This window comes from Leptonychotes weddellii, chromosome 5, assembly GCF_054177405.1.
Source record: "Leptonychotes weddellii isolate Sample4059 chromosome 5, ASM5417740v2, whole genome shotgun sequence".
NCBI classification, from domain to species: domain Eukaryota; kingdom Metazoa; phylum Chordata; class Mammalia; order Carnivora; family Phocidae; genus Leptonychotes; species Leptonychotes weddellii.
Window position 1 is genome coordinate 15,850,831 of NC_138373.1, and position 18,131 is coordinate 15,868,961.

The 18,131-nt window shown below is 52.3% G+C and overlaps 1 protein-coding gene across 1 annotated transcript; it reads left to right on the forward strand.

Annotated features, from left to right (window-relative positions):
* Positions 1-5,160: 5,160 nt before the first annotated feature.
* Positions 5,161-15,664, forward strand: NFATC2IP (nuclear factor of activated T cells 2 interacting protein). The gene is made up of 8 exons (XM_081819787.1): positions 5,161-5,580; positions 6,226-6,298; positions 8,489-8,606; positions 9,706-9,786; positions 9,877-10,063; positions 11,171-11,315; positions 11,447-11,556; positions 13,493-15,664. The coding sequence occupies exons 1-8, from the start codon at positions 5,194-5,196 to the stop codon at positions 13,649-13,651; spliced, it is 1,260 nt and encodes a 419-aa protein (XP_081675913.1). The 5' UTR covers positions 5,161-5,193; the 3' UTR covers positions 13,652-15,664.
* Positions 15,665-18,131: the final 2,467 nt, after the last annotated feature.

Here is an 18,131-nt window from a genome sequence, read left to right on the forward strand (position 1 = left end):
CTAGGGTGCCTGGGTGGGTCAGTCGTTAAGTGTCTGCCTTCGGCTCAGGTCATGATCCCTGGGTCCTGGGATCGAGCCCTGCATCGGGCTCCCTGCTCTGCGGGAAGCCTGCTTCTCCCTCTCCCACTCCCCCCTGCTTGTGTTCCCTCTCTCGCTGTGTCTCTCTCTGTCAAATAAATAAAATATTAAAAAAAAAAAAAGAAATGCAGATCTAGCTCAGCATTCAAACTCCCACCTTACCCTTCGGCCAAAATAAGCTTTTCCTATTGCCACAGTCCCCGCCATTCCCTATTACCCTTCATCCACCTGCTTTATTCCATTTAGCTTTCCTGCCTGGGCCTGAAACATCTGAGCATGTGACTCTGGGTGAAAACATCCTGCCTTCTTGGGCGTGAATCCATGTCGGCGTCTTCTCTGTGCCCCTGGTGCCAAGCCAGGTGGTGGCAGAGATCAGGAGCTCCAGAAATGAGTGGGGAAGGAGGGAAGGACCAACTTGGAAAGCCCTGAGAGGCAGAGTGCAGAGGATGGAGCCCCTCCTAGCCCCCCCACCCCGGGGAGGTCTGGGAGGGGGGGAGTTCAGAAGCAGAGGTGTGGCAGTTCCAGCCCAGTGCTCTGGGATCAGACTGTCTTGGTTTGAATCCCAGCTCCCCTCAAGCTCCCCTTGAGCTGTGTGCCTCAAGCTCTCTGTGCTGCAGACAAACATCTGTAAAATAGGGATAATAATTATATCTCCCTTAATGAGTCTTTTTTTTTTTTTTTTTGAGAGAGCAAGAGTGAGAGAGCACGAGTGGGTGAAGGGCAGAGGGAGAAGCAGGCTCCCCGCCAAGCAGGGAGCCCGATGCGGGGCTCGATGCGGGGCTCGATTCCGGGACTCCAGGACCATGACCTGAACCGAAGGCAGAGGCTCAACCGCCTGAGCCACCCAGCTGCCCCTCCCTTAATGAGTCTTAAATGGGATGTAAAGCTCATGACATTACCATAGTGAGCACTCAAAGAGTAGCCAGTATTTTGATTTGGCATTTACTAAGGGCCTGCTGTGTGCCAGGAGCCAGGGGGCATCAAGATCATTTGGATGATCTCTCCAGCGCAGAGACTTGTCCAGGAGGAAGTCACACTCCAAAGCTTCTCCTCATCCACATGACCTGATTTTTTGGCAGGGGCTGGACCACTTCTTCCTCTTGAGCAAAGTTGGAGAAGAAGGAGGCTTGAGGGAAATCCCAGGTCCTTGGGGCCACCCCCTGCCTCCGTAGTTGGCAGTGGCCTCCAGATGGGGTCCAAGGCTGGGAGAAGGGTTTTTGGTGCAGTCTCTCTGCTCTCAGCCTGGCGACAAAGAGTGGCTGAAGGTTTCCTGGGACTGGGAGGTCCTTGGAGTCCCCTCTACCAGAGCCTGGGGTGCCTTTGTCCCCTGGTAAACAGCACCACCTGCTGGAGTTGTGCACCTTCAGTTGGGCTGGGCTCCGTCTGCAAGGAGGATGTGAGGTGTGGGCTGACGAGTCAGGGTGTGTATGTCGGGGATATCAGTCAGGAGGAGGGGGATGGACTGGAATGTGCGTGGTGATCAGGAGGCTGCACTAGATGGATGTATGAAGTACAGGTTATGTGAACATCACGTGTGTGAGAGGCAGTGGTACTTGGGTGTATGCTGTGTGCGTGTTGTGTGCAAAGTGTGGTGTGGGACGCGTGGGGTGAGGTGTCAGGGGTCATAAGTTGGAGGTGATGTGGGAGGTGTGAGGTGTTGAAGGAGCGTGCCTGTGCCGCGTTGGGGTGCATGATGAGGAGTTGCAAATAAGGTAGATGTGCGGAGGATATGTAGTTTCAGTGTGGTTGGTGGGTGTGTTGGGAAATGTAAAGAAAAAACAAAATCTTCTTCCAACACTGAAAACCTCCACCGAGGTAGCAGAGACACAAAAACAATTTTTTGGGGGGGAGATTTTATTTATTTATTTGCCAGAGAGAGAGAGAGAGTGTGAGAGCACAAGCAGGGGAAGCAGCAGGCAGAGGGAGAGGGAGAAGCAGACTCCCCGCTGAGCAAGGATCCCAAATCAGGACTCGATCCCAGCACCCTGGGATCATGACCTGAGCTGAAAGCAGACGCTTAACCGACTGAGCCACCCAGGCGTCCCCACAAAAACAGTTTTTAATATTGAAAGCATTAAACCAGACTGTGATGCACATTACAGGCATTAACCTGAAGAGTAATACTGTCATGGGGTGCCTGGGTGGCTTTTGATTGAACGTCCGACTCTTGCTTTTGGCTCATGTGGTGCCGGGTCCTGAGATCGGCCCACTTTGGGTTCTGCACTGGGCGTGGAGCCTGCTTAAGATTCTCTTTCTCTCCCTTTCTCTGCCCCTCCCTTCCTGCTCACTTGTGCACACACTCTTTCTCTCTAAAAAAAAAAAAAAAAAATACTGTCAGTTATTTTTCCAGCAAAAATGGGTTTATTCAGGAATAGCAGAGAAACGTTAGCCGGGAGTGCAAGCTCTGACAAAATCATAGGAAAAGCTGGAGAGGAACTGTTCTTTTATAGTGGAAAAGGGGGAGGGGGGGATTTGGGAGGGGTTGTCCATTGGAGTGAACTGGGAGTCCCAAGCATAGTGGCTTCTCATTGGCTGAGCTGTGATGGCCTCACTTTGGCTGGGCTGTTGCTGGGTGAAGGGGAAATCTCCTTCTACTGGGTAGACTTTTTCCTCTTGCAAGTACAAGCTAAGTCTTTCTCTCTCTCTCTTTTTTTATAAGCTGTTTCTTGTTGGTTCTGGAAAGGGCTGCAAGGAGTGATAGGACATGAGAGCTCCCCACTCTGGGCTCCCAACTTTTTTTTGTTTTTGTTTTTTTAAGTAAGCTCTGATGAGGGATAGAAGCAGAGAAATGTTCGTCTTTAGCCCAGAAGGCTGATCTAAAGCCTGTGTAGTTCCAACAAGGATCAAATACATGCTGGCTGCTACATCCTTTTTTTTTTTTTTTTTTTTTGGCTGCTACATTCTTAAAGGGTCTCATGATTGTCTGTACGTGTCACCAATAGTTAATATCGAACTGAATGATAAGCACCAGAGAAATCTTGTGAAGGTAGTTTTACAAGTAGAAAATCGAAGAAGAGGGGCACCTGGGTGGCTCAGTTGGTTGAGTGCCTGACTCTTGATTACCCCTTGAGTCGTGATTTCAGGGTCCTGGGATTGAGCCCTGTGTGGGTTCCGAGTGGGGCTCTGTGCTCAGTGAGGAGTCAGCTTGAGATTCTGTCCCTCCCCCCTCACCACCCCCGCCCCTCGTGCTCTCCTCCCCTCTCTAAAATAACTAAATAAAGTCTTAAAAAAATTTTTTTGAAGACATTGATGATTTAATATTCCCTGCACATCCCCTCCCCCTTTGAACACTAAGCATATAACCACCAGCTTCATACAGCAAAGGTGCCGCTCTTTCTGCCCCCAGGTCTTGTCCCTGCGCTACAATAAAAGCACCGTTTTGCACTGAAAACATCTCAAGAATTCTTCCTTGACCGCCCACTCGTGGCCCCACATCAAGCTCTACGTCCAACGTGGAGCTCGAACTCAGGACACTGAAATCAAGAGTCGCATGCTCTACCCACGGAGCCAGCCAGGTGTCCCCCAACTTCATTCTGAATACGTTTTTTTCCCTTCAGTTTCACACAAGGAATTCTACAGGTAGCCAAGCAGGTACAACCCCTTATCCTGTTTACAAGATAAAATTTCAAAACCCATATCTTGTTTCCAAGATAAACAATAAGTACGCCTCCTGTAAGAGGATTTAGCAACACCGTTTGTCCCGTATAGTTCACCCTAACTTTATCATGGCCATTGGCTTTTATCCAGGGGAGAAACAAGCTTCTCACTAATTCATGACCAGAGGTGGTTCAGTGTCTAGCAGCGAGACCCCCACCGAAGTTAGGCTGTTATTCTTCCCTGAACGGGGGAGATTCGGAGCTACGTCCGCAGATGTTTGCATTTCAAAAAGATGATTTCCAGCTCCAGGAGTCCCTGAGTTATGAGAATTCCTAGAGGCCGACTTAACCACGGTAGAGATTTACATACATTTGAAAAGGACCAAGAAAGAAATTCTGAAACAAAAGCAGGGAGGGGGGAAGTCACACGCCTTCTTTTCAACCGGGAGAATTAAGCCTCTTAGTTTTCATCTGGATTTGCCCGTCCAGGTGTTGTTTGCGAGGCGTGTTGTGCTTAGGTGTGGGCTGCGGGTGGGTGTCGCGTAGGCGCGGGTTGTGAGGACATTGCGCGTGAAGCTGGTCAGTAGGCGTTGGGTGCGGGGGAGGGTATGTGTGATGTGGGAGGTTTTTCAGAGTTGAGTGGGGTTGAGGTGCTGGGCTGGGGTGTGTTCCGTGTGGATTCTGCACATGAGGAGGGGCGTGCGCTTGGGGTGGCGATGAGTGGAATTACTAAGCCCACAACCCGGTTACGGTGAACAATAACGAGGATACCCCAGAGGGCTAAGGTCTAATTCCACGGTGGTTTTTTTCGTTTTGTTTGCTTGTTTGTTTTTAAGTAGCCTCCACTGTGGAGCCCACCGCCCGGAACCCACCACCCCGAGATCAAGACCCCAAGACCAAGACCTGAGCTGAGGTCTCGACGCAGAGGCCCAAGGCACTGAGCCACCCAGGGGCTCCTAATTCCGCAGTTTCTAAAAGAAATTCTGAGGGGCGCCCGGCTGGCTGAGTCGGTAGGGCCGGTGACTCTTGGACTCAGGGTTGCGGGTTTGAGCCCCAATTTGGGTGTAGAAATTACTTTTTAAAAAATGATAGTAGATAAATAAATAAAATAAAAGCAATTGGGGAGGCCGCCCTCCTCCACCTTTAGTCTGAGGCCTTAAGGACTACAATTCCCAGGATGCCCCGTTCCCCCACCAACGGGGAACCCCGATCTCTAATTGGAGGGCCTGGAATGGGCTGGTCAGGAAGGAGGCAGCCGGCCAATGGATGAGCTGGAACGAATCGAAACCCAGGCTGACTGCGCCGAGGCTGGTTGGAATCTTTGGCGCTTTGGTTTCAGTGGTGGACACTTGATGGGCGGGAGAGCCGACCAATGAAAAGGCTGGGAGGAGGATCCAGAGGGTGAGGGCGGGGAGAGGTGTTGACTAGCAGACGGTTAACCCAATGACGGGCGGAAGTCGCTGGAGGGGGCCGGGCGAGGCGTCTAGAGGCGGGGGACTGTGGTCGGCGGGTGTACGCTATGGCGGAGCCGGTGAGGAAACGGGGCCGCCGGCCTCGGGGCGGCGGTGTCGGCCTCGGAGCTCGCGGGGCCCGGGGCGGCCGGGGCCGGCGTCCTCGCGTCCCGCGGTCTCCAGCGCATCGCACCCTGGACTCGGAGTTTGTGGACTTGGTCAGCGACAGCGATGAGGATATCCTGGAGGTCGCAACGGCGCGCGGCGCCGCGGACTCGGTCGAGGACCCTCTCCCGGAGCCCCCAGTGCCGGCCGCCCCCCGGGGCGACAGCGATAGTGACAGCGAAGGAGCGGACGCACCGCCTGCCGGAGCCCCGCGGGCCCCGGTCAGGCGGCGGCGGCGGCTGCTGCTGGATCCGGGGGAGGCACCGGTTGTTCCGGTGTACTCCGGGAAGGTGCAGCCCGGTCCCCGGGAGGACTAGCGCAGAAGGGCTGGGTTTGGGGACTGCTGGAAGTTAGGCTTCTGGGGTTGGTCTTGGGGGACCAAATGGAAGCAGGGATTGGGGCAGAGAGATACAGGGTTTCTGAAGATTGGAGAGGTGAAGAGGTTTGGAGTATGTTGGGAGTTCGGGATTCCGGGGAGCTGGAGTGTCGGGAGCAGAGAGAGGCTTAGGGGCCGGGATCCCTGATGCTTCAGAGAGGGGCTGGCAGGACCTGGGACTGGGATTTGGGGCGTGTTGGGTTTTGAGGTTGGGGCCCATTGCTAAGGATCCAGGAAGCTGGGGTCGTGGAAGTTCAGAGAAGACAGGGGACTCCAGGTGGTAGGGTGAGCTAGGGATCTGGGATTTCCCAGGATTCCGAGATAGCAGGGTGGCTAGCAGCCTAGTAAGAGGGTAATAGAACTAAACTTGCATCCTCAGAATGCCTTGGGGAAAGGGGGTGTAGTAGTAAGTAGACTCCAGTTTTGGATCTTGGGGAAGCTGGGCTCCTAACTCCCGCAGAGAGGGCTTGGACTTGGGAGTTGGAGGAAGGGAAGAGTCATCTTGTTTTCCCTTTCAGTGGAAGGAGGACTTGGGATTGATTCACTTTTGTCTTTACAGGTGAAAAGCAGCCTTCATCTCATCCCGGATCACCAGTCCCTCCTGAAACTCTGTCCCCCAGAGGCTGAGGAAGGTAGGGGCGGGCTTCCAGGGAGAGGTGCCTAGTGCTGGCCTCTCTGAGGAAGCTTCCTGGAGTTTACATCCCTGTGGTCCGTTTTTCCCTGAAGCTCAGGGGAAGGGCCTGGGAGAGGTGACGCCTGCATCCTAGCCAGAAAAATGCTCCAGTCCTGAATTGAGATGGAGCGTTAATCAGGAGGCATAGGAAATGCTTCCAAACCACCCTTCCCCCCCACCTGATAGGCACAAGAGTGTGCTAATCTACAGATTTCTAGGCCATCTCCAGAGATTCTGATTCTGTAATCCTGGGGGCCCGGGAGGAGGAACTGTTGAGAATCTGTAACATCTTGATACATCTGCAACAAGTTCCTTGGGAACATTCTGGAGCCAGCATGGTGTTCTTTGAGTCTTATCAGGGCTGCCAGCCTTGGTCCTCCCCCAGTGATGTGGTTTTTGCAAACCACCCAAAGGCAGTGAGTAGGAATCAGGTTTAATAAGGAATTGCTCCAGTGGGCAAATGCAGCCCTTGGACCGAGACTTCTACACCATGAGCAAGTGTGGTAGGCCAATCAAGAGCTGATTTAGGAACCAGCTGGCCTGGGTTTGAATCTCAGCTCTACCCTTTAGTAGCTAGCTGTGTGACCTTGGGCAGGTTCATCTCTCAGTGCTTCAGTTTTGTCATCGGGAAAATGGGGATAACTGTGGACCTATGTCAAAGGATTTTGGTGAGAGTTAATTAAAGAGAATACATAGAGAGCCTTCTCTTGGGCCACATATACGGTTTAGGACAGTACCTGGAGCATACAAGTGAAAAGGTACCTCTGCCCTTGCTGCTCCAGATGTAGGCCCAGTAGTGCTGGGCATCTCCCGGGAGCTTGTCAGAAAGGCAGAATCTTGGGTCTGTAGCAACTGCCACGTTTATCGAGGACAGGGTTTCTCAGCCTCAGCACTACTGACATTTGGACTGAGTAATTCTTTGTGTGCAGCTGTCCTGTGCATTGTGGGACGTTCAGCAGCATTCTGACCCATACCCACCAGAGGCCAGTATCACACACTCTAACCCCTTCCCCTCCTCACTGTGACAACAGAAATTGTCCTGAGACATTGCCGCATGTCCCTTGGGAGGCGAAATTGCCTCTGGTCAAGAGCCGCTGATCTAGGATTTATTATCATTGCTTTGTTTCTGCAGTATTTATTTTTATGATTAATGATGATCCTTTGTTGGTGGCAAACAAATGGAAAAGAGCCTCTATATTCTAGAATAAATCTCTAGTTTCCTGTTATAAGAAATTTTAGTTACAGTGAGTGATCTAAAGAAAGATATTAAATATTACAGAGGTATGGGTGGCAAGATGTGATAGTGATGCTCACATGGATGAAATTTGAGAAATACGGGCTAAGAGGGCTCGTACTTATCTCTTTACTTCGTTCCCTCCCTGCGCCACGCTACCTCCTACCCCATGCTCCCTAGTCTCTCTCTGCCCATCCAGTCGAGTACAGGAAGGAAATAAGAGAAACCTTTTTTTTTTCTTTAAGATTTATTTATTTATTTGAGAGAGAGAGAGAGAGAGTACACAGAGTGGGAGGGAGAAGCAGACTCCTCACTGACCAGGGAGCCCAATGTGGGGCTTGATCGCAGGACCCTGGGATCATGACCTGAGCCGAAGGCAGATGCTTAACTGGCTGAGCCGCCCAGGCCCCCCAAGAGGAACATTTAAAAAAAAAATCCTTTGCCAACATTTGCTTTGAAGTATGTTTTATCACATACGTAATGGTACATACATGTGTAATAAGGAGTACACGTGTATTAGGTAAATACATATTTCCTAGGTTATGTGTATTTTTTTGTGGGATGCAGCTGATCAAAAAAGTGAGGAGAGATTAAGTTAATCATAACTTAGTTGAAGCGGGCCACTTTGTGACTGTCCACACTCACCATGCTGGCTCGTGCCTTAGCACGGGGCCCAGACACTCCTGTTCTGGCAGACCCCAGCTCATCCTTTTCTCTGCAGCAGGCATTTCCCTATGACTTCCAGCACTTCCCCAGCATTATTGCGTGGTTGTGTGTGTGTGCACGTGTGCGCGTTTTGGGGCTCCTCAGTTTCCTCCTTTCTCGGGACCTTGTGAAGCCCCTGACATGCCTCTGCTTGATCTCTTGCTGCCCTCCCTTACCTGACCTCTTTCACTTTTCTTCCTCTGTCCCCAGAGGCAGATATGGCAGATTCTAGCAGTCCCCATACCGAGGATGCCCCGTGTCCAGATTCTCCCTGGAAGAAGAAGCTGAGGAGTAAGGATGCAGAAGAGAAGACAAAGGACGTGTTTCTGTGAGTGAGGCCGGGGCACTGGGGCCCCCGGAGCAGAAAGGGAGCCGGAGGGGTAGGCTGAGGTGGGCAGGATCCTCGGGTGGCTCCTGAAAGGGTAAGGAGAAGGGATGGAGGGAGTGGAGGGAGTCTCCAGGCTCAGGCTCAGAATAAAGTTCCTGGGAGGAGAAGTGGGCCCTTCAGGGAGTGGAACGTCTCATCTCTGTGTCTGACCGGGTGTGGCTGTGGAGATGGCCCTCTTGCTTCAAATCCAGCTAGCCATCTCTTTAACTGTCTCTGTGGTTCACTTCCCTTTTCTGGAAAATGGGGATAGTGATGCCACCTGTGTCAAAATTTTTGAGTAGATTAAGAGTTAACACTTGGGGCGCCTGGGTGGGTCAGTTGGTTGGGCGACTGCCTTCGGCTCAGGTCATGATCCTGGAGTCCCGGGATCGAGTCCCGCATCGGGCTCCCTGCTGGGCGGGGAGTCTGCTTCTCCCTCTGACCCTCCTCCCTCTCATGCTCTCTGTCTCTCATTCTCTCTCTCTCAAATAAATAAATAAAATCTTTAAAAAAAAAAAATGGGGCGCCTGGGTGGCTCAGTCATTAAGCGTCTGCCTTCGGCTCGGGTCATGATTCCGGGTCCTGGGATCGAGCCCCGCATCGGGCTCCCTGCTCAGCAGGAAGCCTGCTTCTCCCTCTCCCACTCCCCCTGCTTGTATTCCCTCTCTTGCTGTGTCTCCCTCTGTCAAATAAATAAATAAAATCTTTAAAAAAAAAGAAAGAGTTAACACTTGGCATATAGTACGTACTTAGTGTCCGTTGGATGTTATCAGATATCCACCTGGGAAGTGACTTACTTTAAATGTTGGGCATTTAAAATAAGTAAATGAACCAACGAACGAACAAACAAACGAATGAATGAATGTTAGGCGTTTTCCTCACTAATATTTGGGTCCTGTAAGTATAAAAATGATGACTCAGATTTTCCCTGACTTTTCCTCCCCCTGTCGCTGGGGGTGCTCCCTCTTGATTATCCAGCTCCCCCTCTTGGTCAGGAGGAGAGGTGTGGGACTGGAGTCCCCTCCCCTTCCTCCATCCCAGCCCTCTCTTCTCTTTGCAGGTTTCAAGATACCTCTCCTTTGCCCTCACCTTTGTCAAGGACCAAAAGCAGAAAGCATACTCGGGCACTCCAGAAGTTAAGGTGCCAAGGGCGGGGAGCTCGCTGGGGTAGAGAAGGGCAGTTTAGCGGGTGCCCCACCCTGCCTGACCCAGAGTCCTTTCTGCACCCCAGGGAGGTGAGCAAGCGCCTCCAAGATCTCCGTTCCTGCCTGAGTCCCAAGCAGCGCCAGGGCCAGGATCACCAGAACCAAGAGGATGAGGTTGTCCTGGTGGAGGGCCCCACCCTTCCAGAGAGCCCCCGACTCTTCCCGCTGAAAATCCGGTGCCGGGCTGATGTGGTCAGACTGCCCGTCAGAATGGCAAGTGCCTGAGGGGCCGGTGGGAGAAGGGTCCCCAGAGCTGCCTGTGGAGCAAGCATGATGTGTGGGCAGAAGGCATGGTGTCCCGCTTTGCCCATCCTGCCGGTGCTCCTCCAGGCCCCCTGAGCCTTGGGTTCGCTCTTTCCTCTGTGCCGATGGTCTTTTCCTCACTCTCCCTCCTCCGGCAAACTGCCCACCCACCACCCTTCAGCGCTCCACGTAAGCATCCTGAGAGGCTTGGCTTGGTAGCCCCCTCTCTCCTTCCTTCCTTCCCTCAGACCCTGTGCTTCCCACGAGTGCGTGCTTTGACGGTGTTCCACACACACGTGTCACTCAGGCATTCGGAGCTCCCCCAGCTTCCTGGTGAAAAGGACCATTTTTGGAGGGATGAGCCCGATGCCAAAACAAGAGTGATAACAGAAATGACCATTTGTTGAGCCGCGTCAGGGAAGTCACTGAGCCAGACGTTGCAAACACACAGCCCATGGCTTTAGCAAGTGCCATCTTCCTTCTTTCACCCTGTAGATGTAGAATGCTTTCATTTATTTATTTTCTAAAAAGGATTTAATTTATTTATTTGTGAGAGAGAGGGAGAGAGAGCACACGCACACACACGAGCCAGGGGAGGGGCAGAGGGAGAAGCCGACTCCCTGCTGAGCTCGATCCCAGAACCCCGGGATCATGACCCGAGCCGAAGGCAGAGGCCTAACTGACTGAGCCAGCCAGGCGCCCCTGTAGAATGCTTTTAAAACATAGGGGCTCGTTGCCAACCCTTGCAATGAGTGATTTCCTAAGAAGGACCAGATGCCTGGCTTCTCTTACATAGGGAGACAAAGCTGCACCCATCCTCGAGAGCCGGGGACAGCTGGCCTGTCTCGGGGGGCACAAGTCCACTTTGCTGCAGTCCCCACCATTGCCCTTTTCCCTCCTGATCCACGGCTGCTTCAGTTCTTTGTGTTACTGCCCTGAACTCCATATTGACATGACTTTATTCTGTACTTCGCCAGGGATAAATCTATGGAACTCATGGCTGAGGAGCTCAGGAGGTGGTGGGTGGGACGGGGCACGTCAGGAGGTGGCCTCTTTTGCTTCTTGTCCCCTCTTCAGTCGGAGCCCCTACAGCGTGTGGTGGACCACATGGCCACCCATCTTGGGGTGTCCCCAAGCAGGATCCTGTTGCTCTTTGGAGAGACAGAGCTGTCCCCTACCGCCACTCCCAGGACCCTAAAGCTCGGAGTGGCCGACATCATCGGTGAGGGGAAGGCAGGGAGGTGGAGCCTTGATGAGGCCTTTGGCACAGGGAGGGGATAAAGGGAAAGGCCCAGAGGTTGGCTGGGCTTCAGGCCCTGCTTAGGCCCAGCTTCCCGATCTTCCTTCTCACAGACTGCGTGGTGCTAGCAAGTTCGCCCGAGGCCTCGGAGATGTCCCATCTGCTCCAGCTGCGGGTGCAGGGAAAGGAGAAACACCAGACGCTGGAAGTCTCGCTGTCTCCGGTGAGTTGAGTGGGAGGCGTGGCCATCCATGCCCCTCACCCTTTACTCTGCCATCCTGTCTCTCCCGTCAGTTAACCGAGGGGGGCTTCCTTCTGGTCCTGAGTGGTTCAGGTTCCCGCCCATTCTAGAGAGTGGCAGAAGCCCATCATTCAACTTCCCTCCCCTTTGGGCCGGGAACCTCTGCTCTAGTCTCCTGACTCCTCCTCCTGGGTAAAATGGAAAGGCCCCTTGTTTTTTTGTTTTTAAAGATTTTATTTATTTATTTGACAGAGACACAGCGAGAGAGGGAACACAAGCAGGGGGAGTGGGAGAGGGAGAAGCAGGCGGAATTCCAGCTAAGCAGGGAGCCCGATGCGGGGCTCGATCCCAGGACCCCGGGATCATGACCTGAGCCGAAGGCAGCCGCTTAACGACTGAGTCACCCAGGTGCCCCATGGAAAGGCCCCTTGTGACAGTGAAACCCGTCAGAGTAACGGCACCAAGCTTCTAAGTGACAGTGCCCGTGCTAGAGAGAATTCATAGTCAGGGGCTTGGCAAGTTTCCCAGCCAAGTTAGATGGAAATCGCTCTTGTTACCCTCATTTAACTAATAGGGATGCGGGTCTAGAGAAGGGGGGTAATTTGCAGTCTTTGTCTCCTCAGGCTTGCTGTAACCAAATGCCACAAACCGGCTGGCTTGAAACAAATGTATTCCCTCCCAGGCCTGGAGACCTAGAGTTGGAAACCGAGGGGTCAGCAGGGCCATACTCCCTCTGAGACCCCGGGTGGAATCCTTCCTGGCTTCTAGGGGTGGCCACCAGTCCGTGGCACTCTCCGTGGCCCGCCGCTGCATCACCCTGGTCTCGGCCTCTGTGGCCACATGGGGTCGTCCCTGTGTGTTTCTGCGTGTGCGTCTTCTTGCAAGGACACCAGTCATGGGGACCCACCCTCATCGAGTGTGTGCCCTCCTCTTAACCCGATTACATCTAAAAAGGCCCTATTTCCAAATAAGGTCCCACTCGCACTCACCAGGGCGCTTGGGACTACAAAGGATCCGTAACACTTGCCCAAGGTCGAGCATCAGTTGAGTGGGAGAGCCTGGCCTCCAGCTCAGGTCATCCTCACTCCACTCTAGGGTCTGGGCTGTCTGCATCACGGTGACAGATGCCTGCATTGGGACGTGAGGAACTGGGGGCTTGCAGAACCTGCCTGACCCAGAGCCTACATCCCGAGCCTTGGGCTGTGGCCCAGTCCCCTAGAGAGGAGCCCGGCTGTGCTGGCTTCTTTGTCCACTCGCCCTCCCATCGTGGGCTCTGACTGTACTTGTGTTTTCTTGTCCTCTCTGTCCCGAGCGCTCTGTCCATCTCTACAAATTCTCAGCCCTTCCTTTCAAATTCTTATTTTTTAAATAAGATTTTATTGTATTTAAAAAAAATCTTTTTTAAAGATTTTATTTATTTATTTGAGAAAGAGAGGGGCAGGAAGGATAGAGGGACAGGGACAAGCAGACTTCATGCCTGAGATCGTGACCTGACCCGAAACCCAAGAGTCGGACACTTAACCGACTGACCCATCCAAGCGCCCCTTAAGATTTGTTTTTAGGGCGCCTGGGTGGCTCAGTCGGTTGAGCGTCTGCCTTCGGCTCAGGTCACGATCCCAGAGTCCTGGGATCGAGCCCTGCATTGGGCTCCCTGCTCAGCAGGAACCCTGCTTCTCCCTCTCCCACTCCCCCTGCTTGTGTTCCCTCTCTCACTTTGTCTCCCTCTGTCAAATAAATAAGTAAAAATCTTAAAAAAAAAAAAAAAGTTAGTTTTTAAGTAATCTCTACACCCAGTATGGGGCTTAAACTCACAACCCCGAGATCAAGAGTTGCACGCTCTTCTGACTGAGCCAGCCAGGCGCCCACCCTCCCCGCCGCCCTTCAAATTCTTACCTTCAGTTTTTTCTTCTCTGTCCAGGATTCTCCTCTCAAGACCCTCATGTCCCGCTATGAGGAGGCCATGGGACTCTCAGGCCACAAGCTCTCCTTCTTCTTTGATGGGACAAAGCTTTCAGGCAAGGAGCTGCCTGCTGATCTGGGCATGGAATCCGGGGACCTCATCGAGGTCTGGAGCTGAAACTCCCCCTCCCTGTTTGGAGGCCCAGCCCGGACTTGGGGAGAACAGCTGCCCCTTTTGGCCCTATCTGGACTTATCCTTAAGCTGATGCAAAGTCGAGCAGTGACCTTTGACCCCCCATCTCGTTGACCCTGGTTTCAAGCTGTTAGTTTCCTGGTTAGTTGTGTGGTGGTTGTTGCCGCCCTGGGTGGACTGTGGCTCCATCCACGTGGTATGCTGCGTTTGCAGCCCCCCGGGGACACAGAGACGGTAACCCTCACCCCCTGCCTTTCCTTCCTTGAAGTGTCTGTTGTATGAAACCGCTCCTATTTAGAGCGAGTGGAAATACATGGGGGGGTGGGTGTGGATTCCAGGCCTGGGATTTCTGCCGTGGGTAAGACCAGCACTGGCCCTAGGCGGGGGCGGGTATCAGATGCAGTTTGCTCAAGGCACACACGTGGGTGTGGTTCCAAGAACGAGCCAGCTCACACACACCCTCACTTGAGCAGGGCAGACGGTGGGTTACCCTTTTGTAGGACGGAGTGGATTCTCAGTCTTGCGTGTCTTCCTCGCCCCAGCACCCTTTAGAGCCAACCTTCCTGATGCACACACGTTGTTTAAGGCATAATCGAACACATCCGAGCTTTTTTGTTTGGATCTCAGGATGCTAGTCCACAAAAGCCTTCTCCGGTCTTACGGCTTTCTCTTCCCTGTTTTCTTCCTGCCATTCTGAGCGCCCGTTTTACCGTGTGGATTACACGTCTCTGAACATGAATGTATCCTTGTCAGATGCACTGTTGTGTGTGGGAATATACTTTTGCGACATGTGGTATTACTGTGCTGCAGACCTTGGGCTGTTCTCTCCCTCAACATGTGTTGTCGCTTCTCCGTGCGATTCGAGGCTGGGACCGCTCTGCGGTATTCCTCGGCGGGCCCCAGCTGTGTCCCACGCGTTCACTAAGTGCTGGACAGCTGGGTGCCTCCAGCTCCTGGCCCGTGAACAAGGCCACGATGGACATCTTCCGTGGCTCCCCTTCCGTGCTTTCATGGAAGTGACTCCGGCATTGGTACCCGGGATGGGATGACGGGTCAGACTGGTTAACTTCCTATGGTTCTACCAATTTTTTCTTTCGATTGGTCATTGAGCCTCCTGCTTGGGGTTGGGGGGGGCCCATTTCTCCTTATCCTCACCAGCACTTGTTGCTGCCCTGCTTTCTCATTTTTGCCAGTCTGTTGGATAGAAAGTGGGGCCGGGTTTTATTGTCCCTTCATCTGATCACCAGTAATTGGGGGGATTTCTTCATACACCCAGCAGCCTTTGGGGATCCCTTTCTGTGCCCGGCCCTGAGGGTTGCGAACAGCTCTCAGCACGGCACTCATGTTTGGTTATTTAGGGGTGCCCTCCGCCGAACGGAAATTCTCAATTTTAACGTAGATGCATGGACTGTTTTGTCATATCCTTTGTTGCTTTTTGTTTTCTTACTTAAAAGTAGTTTAGATGGTTTACATTTTCTGCTGTTAGCTTGTCAGTTTGTCCTTTCACATTTAGGCCACTAACTAGGGCTGAAGTCCGGCCAGCACAGCCCGGTATGCACGTTGGCTGGCTTCTCTTCTGTGTGATGAGACATTGGTTGTCCTTGGTTGATTCTGGGCTGCACTGGCTGCTAAATACTGAGCAGTACTTTTAAACCATTTGAAATCACCTTTGCATATGAGATCCAAGTTTTATATTCACCCCAGAATGAGCCAGTCTTCTCAAGTACTGTCTACCAATAAAGCCATTAATTGTCCACTGTTACGTGGTATAATTTTGGCAAAAGTATGTCACCTTCTAAAACCTTCTTTTGTTGGAATATGGCATTCCTTTGACCTTATAATGTGAGAAAAACAGAAAGAAGCCTCTGTAACATTTAAATAATCCACAATAGGGCATCACTCTCATTTTTTTCCCCAGATCTTTTATGTCCACTAATAAGTTTGGACACATGAAAAATGTGTATTCAGTCTCAACAAAATAAATGGGAGTACATTCAACTTGTGTCTACTTGAGGATTTCTGTCTTTGTGGCCCTCACGGGACCCCCGCTATGGCCCCTTGCATCCATTCTTCCCCCCTCCAGGGTAACAGAACCCCTGGTTTTAGCCAAGTGCAGAGACTTGAGTGAGGACAGCACTTGGCAGCCTCTGTTGTAGCCGGGTGCCAAATTAGCCTCGTGGGTGGAAGGGGGAGAGGGATGCGCCCTGCGGGATGTTTCCAAAAGCGGGCGTGAGCCCCTCTCCTTCACTTTCTTCCTGCTGCTGACATGAGATGACCTTAGGAAAGGAAGCCACATGGGACAGGACAAGGAGAGAAGGAGTCCAGGTCCCACCAACCCTGCACTGCTGACCTCCAGGCTTTCACAGGAAGGGGAACTTCCATCCTGTTTAAAATCCCTGCTCTCTGAGGATTTCTTTTTTTTAAGATTTTATTTATTCATTTGAGACACAGAGATACAGAGAGAGAGCACGAGCAGGGGTAGAGGAAGAAGCAGGCTCCCCACTGAGTCAGGAGCCCGATATGGGGCTCGATCCCAGGACCCTGGGATCATGACCTGAGCCGAAGACAGACGTTTAACCATCTGAGCCACCCAGGCGCCCCTCTCTGAGGATTTCTATCCCTGGTAACCCAGCCCAGTTTTAACCCCCGGGATGTGCCTATTGCAAGCAGTGTTGTAGTGACCCCAGCTGCGATTTTCTCAGGTTTATAGCCAGGAGTAGAATCACCAGTCACTGAACACGCATGCCCCTGTCCACTCTCTCTTCAGTACCTGCCAGATTGCTAGCCAAAGTGACTGGACCTCAAGTGCTAGAGATTCCGGTTTCTTCTTCCCCAGCACTTAAGCTCGGGAGGAGATGGGAAAGACTACTCATTTTATTTTTTAATTTTTTAATGATTTCATTTATTTATTTGGCAGAGAGAGCGAGAGAGCACAAGCGGGGGAAGCAGACTCCCCGCTGAGCAGGGAGCCCGATGTGGGGCTCGATCCCAGGACCCTGAGATCATGACCTGAGCCGAAGGCAGATGCTTAACCAACTGAGCCCATCCAGGCGCCCCTAGAGACTACTCATTTTAAAAGAATTTGCGTGTCTTCTATGATGAGAGAATTATCCTTTTGATCAAAGGATCACTTCGCAAGTGGTCTTTTTTTTTTTGTTTTTTATTTTTATTTTTTGGCAATCTCTACACCCAACATGGGGCTCAAATTCATGACCCTGAGATCAAGAGTCACATGCTCTACCGACTGAGCCAGCCAGGCGCCCCTCTGAAAATTTTATTTTTAAGTCATCTTTACACGCAGTGTGGGGCTTGAACTCACAACCCCAAGATCAAGAGTCGCATGCCCCACTGACTGAGCCAGCCAGGTGCCTCATAGGGTGGTCTTTTTAAACTCTCCTAAAAAAACCCAAAAACAAAACAGAGCAAACAAACAAAAACTCTCCTAATTAAAAACCTTCAAAACTAGAGTGGGCCCTTACTCGGTGCCACATACCAACCTCGGTACTTTTCATGATCTCATTCATCCTTAGAGCGCCTACGAGGTAGGTGGTGGTATTATCCCCATTCCCCAGCACAGAAACGGGAGTTTGGGGTAGTGAACTTGCCCCAGACCTCACTGCCACCGAATGCAGAGCTGGGCGGAAGACTGGGTGCGCCTGACCTATGATGAGACCAGCGCTTCACACACTCGAACACACATGAGCCCGGGAGCTCATGAAAACGCACGCGTGGGGCCAGCGTTAAGCTGTGGAGCCCGAGATGCTGCATTTCCAACGAGCTCCCAGGTGTTGCGATGAGGGCCCTGACCAGCCTTGGAGGAGCAAGATGTGGTTCTTTTTCCGATAGCCTCACAGCTTCCCATCTCCCAACCCTTGTCATCCCTTCCGTAAGGCTCCCCCATGGCACTGGCCATGTCCTTTTGTGTGCGTCCCAGCTCAGCCCGGGATAGGGGCCTGGCTCAGCACACTCTTCCGCCCCTTGGTCTCTGTTTCCCCTACTAGACTGTAAGCTCCTTAGAAACAAATACTGTATCTTGTTCTCAAGGATCCCTAGCTCGGTGTCCGATGCCTCTTAATCCCCATATCCACTCCATCACCCACCCAACTCAGATGCCCCAGATGGCTCTGAAAGGGGTTCACTTCCCTCTCTCTATCCCACCCCGGGCCAAGCCGCCGCTTCTGCCTGCAGCCTGGTCCAGTGCCACAGCCCCCTGGGGCCCCTCAATCCAAGTACAGTGCAGCCAGAGGGATCTTCTCAAATGCAAATCGGAGTTTATTTTTATTTTTTTTTCAGATTTATTTATTTGAGAGAGAGAGAGAGTGCACACGCACAGGACAGGGATGGGCAGAGGGAGAGGGGGAGAGAGAGAGAGAGAGAATCTCAAGCAGACTACCAGCTGAGCACAGAGCCTGACATGAGGCTCAATCCCATGACCCTGAGATCACAACCTGAGCCGAAATCAAGA